This window comes from Caenorhabditis remanei, chromosome IV (assembly GCF_010183535.1).
Source record: "Caenorhabditis remanei strain PX506 chromosome IV, whole genome shotgun sequence".
Taxonomy (NCBI): domain Eukaryota; kingdom Metazoa; phylum Nematoda; class Chromadorea; order Rhabditida; family Rhabditidae; genus Caenorhabditis; species Caenorhabditis remanei.
In genome coordinates this window covers 984,811-998,785 of record NC_071331.1, presented here as the reverse complement: position 1 = coordinate 998,785, position 13,975 = coordinate 984,811, and the positions used below count along the sequence as shown (strand labels likewise).

The 13,975-nt window shown below is 34.9% G+C and overlaps 1 protein-coding gene across 1 annotated transcript; it reads left to right on the top strand.

Moving 5' to 3' along the window:
* Window positions 1–12,683: 12,683 nt before the first annotated feature.
* GCK72_012177 (uncharacterized protein) lies at window positions 12,684–13,554 on the top strand (the record flags this gene model as incomplete). The annotated part of the gene is made up of 3 exons (XM_053728895.1): window positions 12,684–13,004; window positions 13,171–13,292; window positions 13,344–13,554. 3 exons carry the CDS (start codon window positions 12,684–12,686, stop codon window positions 13,552–13,554), a joined length of 654 nt encoding a protein of 217 aa, XP_053583667.1.
* Between the last annotated feature and the right edge of the window lie 421 nt (window positions 13,555–13,975).

Genomic DNA, 13,975 nt, shown 5'->3' with positions numbered 1-13,975 from the left:
CGACAAGAAAGAATTTCGTTCTCACCAACATATTACTTGTAGTTTCACAGAACCAATAAATTATTTGAATATCTCATGGAAATACTCTATATTCGTATTTCGGTCATTCTTCTCCCGACTTCTCAAGAATCTTGAAGAAGGCAATCAGTAGATGGTCAAACGAAACGATGACTTTCTGGTTTCACCGAAATTTTTTTCGTAGTGAAAATTCCAAAACACTTTTTAGAAAATCCATATGACGATCGATGAAACAACAAGAAATTTTGGCGTACCAATTATTTACGGATTCTCTAAAACTGTAGGTTAGTAGGAACTGTAATTTTGAAAAGGATATTATGATAATATTTTTAAATGAATAGCTGAACAATTTAGTTTTTCCAATTCTGCTATATTGCTAATCAAAAAAGACGATGACTTTCTTGTTTCACTGAAGATGCAAATTTTGGTAGAGAAAGTTCCGAAACACTTTTTTGTGTTTTCACCAGCTCAAAGTTTCAACTTTCAGAAGCCAAGGACCGAGTGTTTACACATTTTACACAACTGTTATTAAACAAATATATTCGACTTTTGACTATAACGGATGATGGTTTGTTTTGTGTCTATCCGCTAGAAAACATCCAACTACGCAGAACCTTTCGTATTTTTTTCGCTGTTTTGATTAGTCCAGATAAGAGTGGCTACTGTTTATCACGGAGATTTCATTACAACTGTTTCTGATTTCTTAGATTACTGGTGGGTTTGAAATTTCTGGTATGCACCAGTCAGCACTAATTGATTTTCAATAAACCAGATAATAGAACAAGTTCAGTTTCATACTGTAGTCAAAACGCTCTACTTAACAATGGGAATTAATAGATTGTTTATTAGTTCAACTTTTTTCTAATGATTGATGAATCTTATGATTTCAGAAATATAACTTCCGAACACAAAAACTGCATAATTCGAAACTTGACATTCTCAAATTTATAATTTCCCTGAAACCATTTAGTTTCTAAATCAATCACTCTTACAATCAAAGTGTTTCCAGAATATGACACCAACCACCTTCCATTTTATTACCATTTGTTTTTCTACTGTTATGGAATTTTTATAAAACATTTGAATAATACTTCACTCTAGTAAGTCTCAGATAAAAATTTTGCCACTAGTGGGGGTCGAACTCCTCGTTGTTAGATTTGTACCAAAAGTCCGAAATCAGAATGGTAAAAAGCAGACTTGTCACGGGCCGGGCCGGGCCAAAATCAGGAAAAATCTCGGCCCGGCCCGCTCGGCCCGTTTTGAAACATTTTTTCAAAACATTTTGTGTTTTTGAAGTTTTTTTTTGGAAATTTTTGGAAATTTTTTGAACTTTTTTGAAAAAGTATAGTTTTCGAATAAACATTTAAAATTGCATCAAAATGTGAATATGTATGATAATTTAAGCATTTTTACTCTTTTTTTCGAAAAATTTCAAAAAAAAATGGTAAAAATGGGTGCCCATTTTTGAATCCGGGCCGACCGGGCCGGGCCGGGCCAAGAGAAATTTCGGCCCGGTCCGGCCCGGCCCGATTTTTGACAAGTCTGGTAAAAAGGTTTACTAGGTCCGGTGTACTTTTCAAAAAAGTGGCTGGTGTTTTAACGGTTTCGAAATATCTGGTTTTAAGGTGTCATATGTTGAGTTTGCGCGGTTTCGAAATATCCGGGAATCAATAAACATCTTCTCTACTTCAGAAATTATTGGAAACCAGCCAGGCGAATTCCATGAATATTTTACGTGATGTCTCAGGGAGTTATCAAGTTATCAGAACAGTAATAGTTCAACAATTTTCCGTTTCAATAAAAAAGTAAATGTTTGAACTGGATTCTACGCTAATGGATGATTTGCTCATTCAACTTTGTTCATACTTTATAATTCAGAATCAATCATGTTTTTATCTGTTTCATTTTTTACACATGTATGTACTTCAACGTTTTCAGTCAGCAATCTTAATATGCTTTGCTTCATTTTTCTCTCTATTTGACTTGCTGTTCTATAGTCAATACAAATTTGATACAGTAATAGAAGCGCGACCTATTCTAAATAATTTAGCGTTTTTGAAAACAGCGAAAAATAATTGTCCAAATGAATATTTGTGGCACTTTTGAATTTTTTAGGTTAACCCTTTCATACGATGACAACCTTCACAAAAATACAATCGTATTTCTCACTATCACTTACCAACCAGAGATGTCGGGAAGTGAAAATTATCTTATCCGGAAGTCGGAAGTCGGAAGTGATTTTTCTTATTAGGAAGTCGGAAGTCGGAAGTAGATTTTTTTGCAAAAGTTCAAAAACTCCAAGAGAAAAGATCATAAAATTCGGAAAAATTGGTGAAAAAAATTGTTTTTGGCAGAAGAAAATGCTATTTTCTGTACTTTTAGACCATTTTTCCAAGTATTTCTGTCATATGTACTTTTCGTAAATTTCACAGTTATGAAATGGAATGAGTCGAAAGTAACTTTCCTTATCCGGAAGTCGGAAGTCGGAAGTCGGAATTCCCGACAACACTGTTACCAACCTCGCAACTGGAGGAAGATTCCGTATTGAAACTGCAATTTCATGAGTTTCTTAAACGTGGCGGAGCGTGTTAGATAATGATGGGACGTCAATGATTGCTGATTTTATGAGCAATATTAATATGACTGTGTAAGACAAATCGGATCCCTAAACCTTTCATGTTCCTTTGGTAGTTTCTGTGCTATTCGCATTTTCAGAACAGTTTCAGGTTCCCCAATTGAATAGATTCTCGGTTTTGAGTTAGTAGCAGTTTACTGCTTTGCTGAAATCGTAAATTAGAAACGTGAGTACTCGGAGCGCTTTACCTTTAATTGTGTGAATTACTCTGTCCACTCTCTTTATCAATACCCACATTTCTTACTGTTTGGTAATTCATAGTATTAACTTGGGTTCTCAAATTCCAAAAAATTTTGTTTTGCTTGATGTGTATTAGCTCGGCACCGTTCTTACAACTGCGCTCCACTGAAATCCTCTTGAAATTGTAAGAAGCGTGCCGTGCTAATAGACAACTTGAGTATCAATTTTTTCCTGTTACAAAGAGTTGTTTTGAACTTCCCTGAAGAATTTGCTGAGTTTCTTCTCATTAAAATCTTGATCTGAAAGTTCTAAGGTGTTGGGAATTGTGGGTCCGTTTCCTCACCCTGGCATTCATTTTTTCGCACTTTCTACCACCCAGTCACAAGAGTCATAAGATGCTTTTTTAATAGATTCACAAGCTAATACTTACTTGGTGAATATAAAAAGAAAATCCTCAGCAAAGGATACTCAACATTTTGTTAAAAAATTTCTCCGTTTCACAGCTTTATTGAATCAGGAATATTAATGAATCAGGAATATATAATGAAAAATACCCCAATTTTTTTCAAATGAGTGTGAATCTAAGCGCTTTTTGAAAAATTGCTTCTGGAATATGCTATCGGTTTTATGAAAATGTTAAATTTCAATCTTTCTGAACAGGAACAGTTGCATTATTCGTTGAGCAGTTACTGTTTTATTGGAAAATTTAGTTTTCAAAGTTTAGTCCATAATCAATTGACTCTCTTCAAAAAAATTTCTGCTTCATCTTTCTTAAATTTTGTTTGAAGAGGGTTCTGTATTATTCGATTCTGAGCTAATTTCCTGACTATTAATTTATTTTAAAATCATTGAGAGCCCACAATCTTCCTCCTGTTCGCGTCAACCTCGGTTTAGATGTTGACATTTCTGATTCCCAGTTACAAGTATCTTTAAAATAGCGTTTCTCGTTTAAAAATAGTTTTCGCTTCACAATCAGTAATATAGTTGTTTCCTTTTGTTTGCGTTTTCTGCCTTTGTCAGATCATCCTCAAAAAAATCAGAATAGGGAAACATTTATGTTTCCCTTTGCGTAGTTGGGTTTCGGCGGGTGTAACGCAGAGCCAACTCGTCACGTGTTTGGAATATAAAATGGGTAATTGAGACGTCCAACAATTGGATTAGAAAACCATAAATATTATATTAGACACAATAGCAAGCACAGGTTGTAATTAACATGACAATGAAACACAACAAATATTCTTCTTGGTGTGGCGGAGTCGATTTTGTGCCTACGCAGCCATGAGTTTGGAAACAGCTGTCTCATTAAAAATGTGTGCTCTGATTAGACACAACTATTACAGGAAGAACTACAGTACCGCTCAATAGGATATGAACTTGAGCAGTTTTCAGTTGAAATTGTCCAACTTTGAGAGTGTGTTATGGTAATACTGATTGTCACACCTAGTTGGTATTCATTGGATCCTACAGATCAAAAGTAGAGCTTCAATTTTGTAGTTGACAACTTTTTTGTCCAGACACTCCCTGAAGATTTATGGTCATTTTTAGACGACAGCTCAAAATTCGCACTATTTTGCACTGAAATTGGTCGATTTGAGGGAGAAATATTATTTTGTCGATGCGTAATAGGAAGTGTCAGTACAAAAAAGTTGTAAACTACAAAAATGGAGCTCTACATTTGATCTGTAGGGTCCAATGAATACCAACTAGGTGTGACAATCAGAATTACAATGACACACTCTCAAAGTTGGACGATTTCAACTGAAGACGGCCAAAGTTCATATCCTATTGAGCGATACTGTATGAACGCAAAGTCTTTAAATATTAATTAGCTGTTCATCGAGCTGCTTTTCTCCAAATCTGGATAAGTATAGTAATACATATTTAGAATGAATGAATGATTTATTTGGCGAAAACCCAAAAGGAACTATCCTTTCTTCGGGTACTTTTGGGCTCTGTAGACCCGCTCTAACATTCCATTTTGAAATGAGTTGTTTGACCCTGGAACAGGAAATAAATATTTGGGAATGAAAACAGTTTATAGGAGGGAGAGAACACCCAAAATTGACTACAGTTTCTAAAGATTCTAGAACGTAAGTGATTCTATTAAAATAGTATAAAAATATTAGCTAATTTGAGCAATTTTGGAAAAAATTAATGTTTCATTGGGTGCTTGTGAATTATAGGAAGTAGTAACGAGCAATTAATATAAACTAAATAAATAATAACAAAATAGAAAAAAAAATAAGAAAAACCGGTGAAAGTAGTCGACTGAATGCCTCCGGGACGTTTCAAAACCATGACATTTGGGAACATTGACTTTTCGAAACTAAACGAACAAATATGTAGTCAATGAAATATGAGGCGTTTACTGGTTCTGAATAGCGAAAATCCTTCATTTTTCGTGAATTTTCGTTTAGTTTCACGTTTAGTTTCGAAATTTCTCGATTTTTGAAATTTCATGGTTTTGAAACGTTCCAACGCCGACTGAAATGTAGCCAGAAGAAGGAAAATAAGAAGTAGAAACTGAGAAACTGCAAGTCTTTGATCATTTCTCCAGTGAAAATAACTCTGAAAAATGAATTGAACCGGGGAAATAGTGATAAAATCGTGGAATTTGATAAAAAAAGCAGTGCATTCTAAAGATTTTTGAAATAAAAAAAGTGTTTCGAAACACTTATAGATTGAGCGCCGGCGAATCAGATGGAATTTCATATAGAGAGAAACATTGAGGGAAGATAACAAGGAAGACAGAGCAAAAAAAAGTAAAAAAGTCAATAAATCGGCTTTGAAGGTTTTGAAAAAAAATGTTTCAGTGTTAGATTGGGCACCGAAGTGAACTGGAAGGAGTTTGACCGAGGGTACAAATGAAGAAATAACAAGGAAGATATAGAAAATTGGAACACAAATTAATATGAAGTAGAAAGTAAAGATAAAATGCATTAAGTGTGAACAAAAAATGTGAGAGAAACGGGAGAAAAATATACAAAGATAGGTTATGCCACGTTCCGAGTTCGTAAAAACTATAGAAAATACAAATTTTGAGGTAGCATAGTGCGCGTCATAATGATATCAGAAACCTAATTTGATGACATTGAGAGAACTAAAAAGTATAACGAGAAACAGTCAATGTCATTGTTTACTCCCAAGAAAACCGAGGTAATAAGTTTCAGAAATCGCACATTATCAATAAGACTAGGGAAAAAGACGATATATCAGGCCCCCAGAAATGCTTGTTGCACTCGGATCAATTAGTAAATAAAATATTATTGTTTTTGTAAATTGTTTTGAACTGTATTGTAGTTCTTTCATTAGCTGTATTTCAAACGATGAGTAATGCAATTATATTGGTAAGACACATTTCAAAATTAGTGTTTCCATAAAACCGTAAAATCTCAAGAAAACGATCAGATTGATGGATTATTGATCCAAAGTAGCAAAATCGAGAGTGAATTTTAATGACTTGATTCCTAGTTGGAATTTGTGAGATGTAAAATGAATCAAAATTTTAACCAACAAATTCAATTCAAACCAGCATAAATAGTCAAGACAAAACGTGGAATATGTGAACTTCAGAATTTCACACGTTCTTGAAACAGAAAAATATTGTCAGATTCGAAATTCGACATGAATTTCGCAGTCTATCGGTTTGTTGAGACCACACATTTTTAAAGAAATCAAATTATTTCTGTTTTTCTGACTTGTGAATACTCAAATAACTGTTTGTCAATTAATGTATTCTTTATTTTGAACATCTATCAAATAATCACGTTCAATAAAGAATTGCTCCAAAAAAACCTAATTACTCGTTTTTACTGTTCTTACTTTCAAGCTACATGTTTCCACTGTTTCAGCTACAGAATATTGCAGATTTGTATTCCATAAGCATTGATGAGATCTTCTAAAAAGTTGTTACGAATCAGAAAATCGTTTTTTTTTTTCGTGTTATTCAGCATTCTGATGGCTTCAAATCGTGATTTTTCCTATTTTCTTTTAGTTTTTTTCTGAAATATTCTTGCTACAGTCTATATAAATGTAAAAAGTCAAGTTGTTATTATTCGGTTTCTAATAGTTATCTTAAGACACTTCGATACACTGTTAACGGTCACACGAACAAATCATATTCATTCCATTGAAAATATATATAGTTTTTATTTTGAACTACAAAAAACTTTTTTTGGTTACCGAATACAAAATCATTTTACAGATTGAAAAAAGTTTTTTGATTTTCCGGTTTCACGATTGAAATATACAACTTTTCTTAGTGACTTCATATTCAATTTGTAATGATGCCTTTTGGAATTAGATGACCAAAAAACTTTAACGGTATTTTCAGATTATTTTCCTATAACTTAAACTGTTTTTATGTAGTTTCAGTTAGTGGGTACAGCATTTTTAAATAATTTACAAAAAATGTTTAGACTGAATAAGTCTACTCAATTCTCCACTGTAAACTGTCTTCTTTCCTCCTGCCAAGGCCTTTTCTATTTATTTTATTAAATTATCCGTCTCAGCTTATTATGAAAGGTCTTCATTCAATAAATATGCAATAACCCACAGTCTGTTATCTGAAATTATCTGCAACCACACCTTCCCTTGTTTTTACTAATTCAATGAAACTGTTAATTGTTTTCCACCAGTTTCTAGAGAACATCCCTATTCTACCACCAGGAATGTTAGAATATCCGATAATAATTGTTTCAAAGATTCCTGATTCAATTACAAGATAAGACGTGAAACAATTTCTGGTAATCGATATTGACGCGGGGTTTCTTTTTAATCAAAAAAACAATTACTGTTCAGTTCAATTCTTGTTGTTCTGAAACTGTAAAACTCATTCAGGGATTCATGCCTATCATTTCAATTTATTAGTACATTTTGATCAAGAAATTGAGTGATAAATATGATAAGAAACAGGAAAAATTATCCGATTCACAAAGTTCATTTTGAGTTTAATTTCATCAAAAAGTTGTTTTGTAGCATGCCAACCATGGGAATCGATGTGACTTTCTCGATTATAGCTCATTCTGAAAAATTATCAATAAATTTATAAGGAAACATTTCTTGGAAGAATCGATATTTTTTCGATACGACATTTTGCAACCAGACATTTCTAAACCGAACATTTCGGAACCGGAATAGATTTCTGTTTTCTCAATTCTTTCCCTTCAAAGCTCTCTAAAATTATAATGTTTTGTCATCCCATAGAATTCACGCGCTCTGACCTAATCAATCAAAGCCGTTATGGTTTATGTTTTTGTCATTCTCAGATTTTTACCTATATGACATTTAAGCTCACATAAGACATAGACCAACTCAAACAATTGTCAAGATTTTATATATTTTCAATTGATTACCGTCCCCGCCTCCCGACGGGCTCCGCAAGACGGGGCTTCACCCGTGCGCGGTGCATGGCAAGTTTTACATTCAAAATACTGCCTTTTTTTTGTATCATCTGGAAATTGTTAGAGTTAAGCTCACATAAGACATAGACCAACTCAAACAATTGTCAAGATTTTATATATTTTCAATTGATATCTCATTCAAAGTACTCTACCTGCTTTTTCATACTATTCATGATATCGGCGATATTCTAATACAGATGCTCATTTCTGGAAGACCACCTTGACTCAAAAATATCGTAGAACAGCCACAATGAATTTTTTCGAATTTGAAATTGGCACACTTAAGGCGGAGCAGGGTTGGGAAAGCCAAAATTTAGTTATAATGATCATGAAAAAGAAAGTTTTTTTAATCTACCTGATGTTAAAAATGTGTTAACAATTGGTGAGATTTCCAGTTTGTAGGGTTATCAGTGGTTTTTATGTGCGATTGTTTATTTACAGTTTTGGTGATGCAGTTGTATTTTTCAAAGGAATATATACTGACCAATATATTTTCACTGTGTTATTCAATTTTAAAAATGTTCTAAAGGCCATTAGGGTGAAAATAAAAACTATCTAGTAGGATTTAGTATCGATATTTTACCTCGAGCAAAAATACAATTCTTTATATACAGGGTGCGGCAGAATTACCCGCACAAGCTATAAGTGCTATATCTAAAAAAGTAAAAGTCAGAAAACCATGGGAATCAACAAAAAGTTTATTCATGACCATATCAACAATTATCAGCTAATCTTGTTCCATCCGACCTCCTCTCTTTTCGATGACAGCACGAAGACGTCTAGGGTAGGCATCGATGGTTGCACGCAGGTACTCCGGAGACAAAGCGTCCCATTCCTTGAGCAGGGTCTTCTTCAGGGCCTCGATACTTGAGTGGGGTTTAGCGTTGGCCTTGTTTTGTAAAACCCCCCAGATGGAGTAGTCCAAAGGATTGAGGTCTGGCGAGGACGGTGGCCATTCGTCCTTCGGGATGAATGCAGGCAAATGGGTCTCGCACCACTGTTGCGACAACTTGGCAGTGTGTGCTGGTGCGCCGTCTTGTTAGAACACCCAGTGACGTTCATTGAAGTGCTTCTAAACCCAGGGAAGAAAAGTCTTTTCTAAAATCTGCAAAATGTAGACTTCATTGTTGATTTTGACTCCTTGATCGACAAAAAGCAATTCTGATTTGCCATCAGCACACACTGCTCCAAAAACCATCACACTAGCGGGATGAGAAGCTTGATGAATGGTCCTTCCGTTTGCAAAAGCTTCCTCAGATGTCTCAGCTAGTACTCGATGATTTTGAGGATTGAATTCGGCCTGTACCGTGAACAGCTTCTCGTCGGAGAACACTGTCACCAAGTGTTCATCATTGCGCGTGCGCTGAAGGAGCTTTTTTGACCTTTCGAGCCGTTTCTTCGTTGTAGCTTCCGAGAGAATGGCTGCTTTTCTTACACGGTAGCAGGTAAGTTTCAGCTTGTCTTTGACAATCCTTCCCATCGAACGTGAACTAATTTTCATACCTTTCGCCATTTTTCTGATGCTCCGATGTGGATTTCTTCTGATTCTTTCTTTCACAGCTTTAATCCGATCTGGAGTCACGACTGTTGGTTTTCTGCCTCTCCCACATCTATCCAAAAACGTGCCAAGCTTTTTGAAACGAGAAATCGAATCATAGACGGTTCTACTTGGAACTCCGAGCCGTTTAATGATGTCAACCGGAGGGACTCCTGCTTTGAAAAGGTTCAAAATAGAAGAGCGATGTGGACTCGGCGGTGCCATTTACCTAAAACAAAACCGATCGATCTGAATTTTGGCAGAATGATAAAAAATAATATAATTAACAAAAATTTAAATAATACGCGCTCCAGAATTGCGTCAATCGCCTTGCTGTATGGCGCCAAACTTTTGTGCGGGTAATTCTGCCGCACCCTGTACTCTTGTTTCAGCATCTTTTCGATGGTTTTCTTGTTTTTTTTTTCAAAAATTGCAAGTGGTTTTTCATGCTAGATCAATTCTTTTCGAAATGTTTTTTTCTAACACATAACTTTTTTTTTCAACCCCATAAGAAATCAGTGGATATAGAGTGTTTCAATACTTTACCGTTTTACTGAAATTGGAAATTTATGAAAAATCTTTTTACAATTGAAAGATTCTCACACCTGATTTTGCATTCTGTTTCAACAGTTTTTCATAATTCAGGGGGATATTATAAATTAGTTCAACCGACTTTCCTCTACATTTTATCACAGTTTTTTTCTTTTTCAGTAAGAAACTCTAGGAATCCATGAATTCTGTAACAAAAACTTTCTGGAGGTTCAGTTATTGATGAAACTGGAAATTCTTTTTCTTTATTTCTGTTAGCGTGTTTTCAAATTTTCATAGCTGTCATTGTTCAGATGTGAAGTCAGTCAGCCCGACAAGCTGATTTAATATATTTCTTAAACTTATTTTCAGTGTTTCAACTTTTTAATTTTCAATAAATAATAATTTTTTAAGTGCTATCAAGTCTTTTTTCAACTTTTTCAGTTTCTCAGTAACTAGCCAATAATTCCTTTTTAGAATATTCTTACTAGGAGTTTGAAATCATGACATCTTATTATTGTATTTGCTTATTTGAGCTCAAAATATAAACTGATGACGGAATGGTTAAATTTTTTGAAGAGTTTCTGATAGTTTAAATGTTCAGAGATTCTTTTCAGAAAGATTGTTTTGTAAATTTCTTTAAGATCCACTTTCGTGCTAGGTGTCTGGACGCTGTTACAGCTTTCTCTGTCGCATAGTCACATCAAATAGGGCTGTAAAGTGTTCTTACATGAATTTGAGCGTGTGATTGCATCAAAAGAACAAAGAATGTTTCAGTACTGACGCTCCAAACAGAATATTTTCCACATTGATGTACCTGATTATATTCTCAAAACAACTTCATTATTCACCATATTAAAATGATGCGTAACTATTAGTTCAAACTATGGTGGGAACAAAGCTGACCGAAATTAATGTATCTTTGATGCTTCCACAAGTATATTTCAAACGTTATTAATTGACTAGAACCGTTCTTCTGGAGTTCATAGCTATCAAATTTTTAAATAAAGATTTCGAAGGCAAATAAAAAGTTTTCGGTTTTATACCCACACACTTTTTTTTCTAATTTCTACTGTGTGTAACCATAGTGGATTTTAGTTCAAAGACTTAATTGTAGGAAAAATTAGAAAAACTGATTTAAGTTTTTAGTGAAACTTAACTTTTTTGATAAAATAGCATTTCAGAAAAATTTTGTCATGGCTATGAAATTTTACAGTCAAAGTGACGATTAGACACGGAGCCTCAATAAAAGTTGAGTCCAATTAGAAGTTTTAAAAATACCGTCTCGACAGTCGCAAAGAACAAACAAAGAATGAGAATTTTAAACAGTTCAGGTTTTCAATTTTGCCGGTTTCTGAAGATTGTTGAAAATAGATTTTAATGCGATAATCATTGATTATTAATCAATGAGATTTTCATACATATGACCGGTATTTTTTCAGAATAGCTCACTCCTAATCTTCTTCAAGAAAACGAAAATTTTAATTTTAAAAACTAAGTCAGATGAATAACATTCCAAACTTTACCTCCAGCTGCACTACAGAACCTTTTCACATACAAAACGTATTTAAAAAAAGAGAGAAATTCTTTTCTTCAAAAGACGTATTCCAAATCACAGACAAAGGAACTATCTGTTGACACATTCTTCTTTGTTAGTCATGTGTCGGGTACATGAAAGGATGACATTTTTCTTTCGAATTGTTTTAATTGGGGGCGAAATTTTACTCATTCCGCCTTTTAGACAATTTACTGGATAGTCGTCGAACTTTATAAGATTTTTTTTTGATTTTTCTGAAATTCCGAAATTTATTTTTATTATATTAATTTGGCTGGAACTGGAAAAACGATCCTTCTGCGTTCAATCAGAGGATTGATTGACTTGGAGCTTGGAGCTAACGCACATCTCGTCACAGCTCCAATAGGGACGCCAACATCGATGGACGGACCCTCCATTCAATGTTTCTTCTTCCGGTAATTTTTCATTAAAACATCCATCATTTGAATTGAATTTTATAGCCAAAAAAGATGGGACATTTTGAAAATGTCCCCTTGTGGAAGAAGAAAAAGCTCCACTTGAAGTTCCGGGGGGGGTCATGATACTGATAATGAGATTAGTCTATTGGAGCCTGTCATCCTCGCAGAGTTGGATTATCTCCTCCAGGTGGTTCTAGAGGTGCAAAAGCCATTTGGTGGTTTGTCAATCGTGGCATTCGGCTTACTTTCTTCAACTTCCATTCGGAAACACGAATGTCTTTGATGAAACATCTAAAAATTAATAAAAATAATCTTAAAAACTTAAATTACAGAACTACCGTATGGCATCAAACGTGTTCGTGAGAAGGAGGGACTGGCAACTACCGAACAACTTTGGAGGTTCTTAAAGATGGTGGAGTTAGAGACAAACAACCGGAATACTGACCCAGAGGAGGCTCGACTTCTGGCTGCTGTCCGAATCGGCGCCGCAAGCGATAGAGAAGTGCTCCATGGACTCAATGAGCGGTGCAAACTTTTTGAAGCCACCGACGAGGAGATCGAGATGTTGGAGCGAACAACTGATCTACGCGGATCAGAAGTACAACGACATCTCCAAAAACAGCACACAGCACACACAGCGACACCCGAAGCACTCTTCGAGAAGTTAAGCAAATTGGAAGAGGCCCACCCTGGAAAAGACTTTTTCATTTTGGCGCCAAGAAGATGTCAGGTGGATGAATTAAACGAATGGGTAATTTCAAAAGATTACAAAAATCAGAATAATATCATCATTATTTCAGAAGATAACATAATTGGGAGGCATACGGGTCATCAAACCACTAATGAAAAACCCACCCGAAAACTCCAAGCCTCACTATTACGAAGGAGTTATGCAGGACTTTCGGCTCGCAATTGGCTGTAAAATGATGGTCACCAAAAACATCGCTGCAGCCGATAAGGTGGTGAATGGGCCCATCGGGTGCCTGTCTGAAATCGGTGATGATTTCATAATCATTGAGTGAGTTTAAAAGTCGACTACATTATAATCATAACAACGGATTTTTCTCAGCCTCCCGAAAACCGGCAAGTACAGAGTCAACCGTACCAAATACCAAAATGAGGAGGGAACTGTATTCTGGGAACAATTTCCAATAATGGCCGCCGAGGCTTCTACATATCATAAGTCCCAAGGACTCTCTTTTGACGGTGTCATCGTCGTCACTGACGGGATTTTCAGGAAGACAGTGTACACACTGCCTTATCCCGAGTCAGGGACTTGAATCTGTCCATTATTACCAGATTCAATGTTGATAAGTGAGAGCACTTGGCAAATGCTATTAAAGAAATAGAATGAATGAGGCAGGAATAGTTTTTTTTTAAATTTTCTGAATTTCTTTCTGAATTTCAAACTTGTTTTCTCCCTATCATGTTTTTTATTAATTGTTATACTGAATTTTTAAAAGGAGAGAAAAAATAACTTTAAAAGTGTTCACATTTAAAAAAAAAGAAAGCAAAAGTTTTCGGCAAACAAGGTCTTTCGTTGTTCTATCCGACATATGAGTGACGAAGGTGTCTCTTTTTCTATAGATTTCCCCCATGGTCTAGCTAACTTCTTTTTTTTTCAAACTTTCATTCAAACTGAATCAGTTTGTAATTACTAGCAAACAAGGAACCATGTGTATGAAAATAATAAGTATTTCC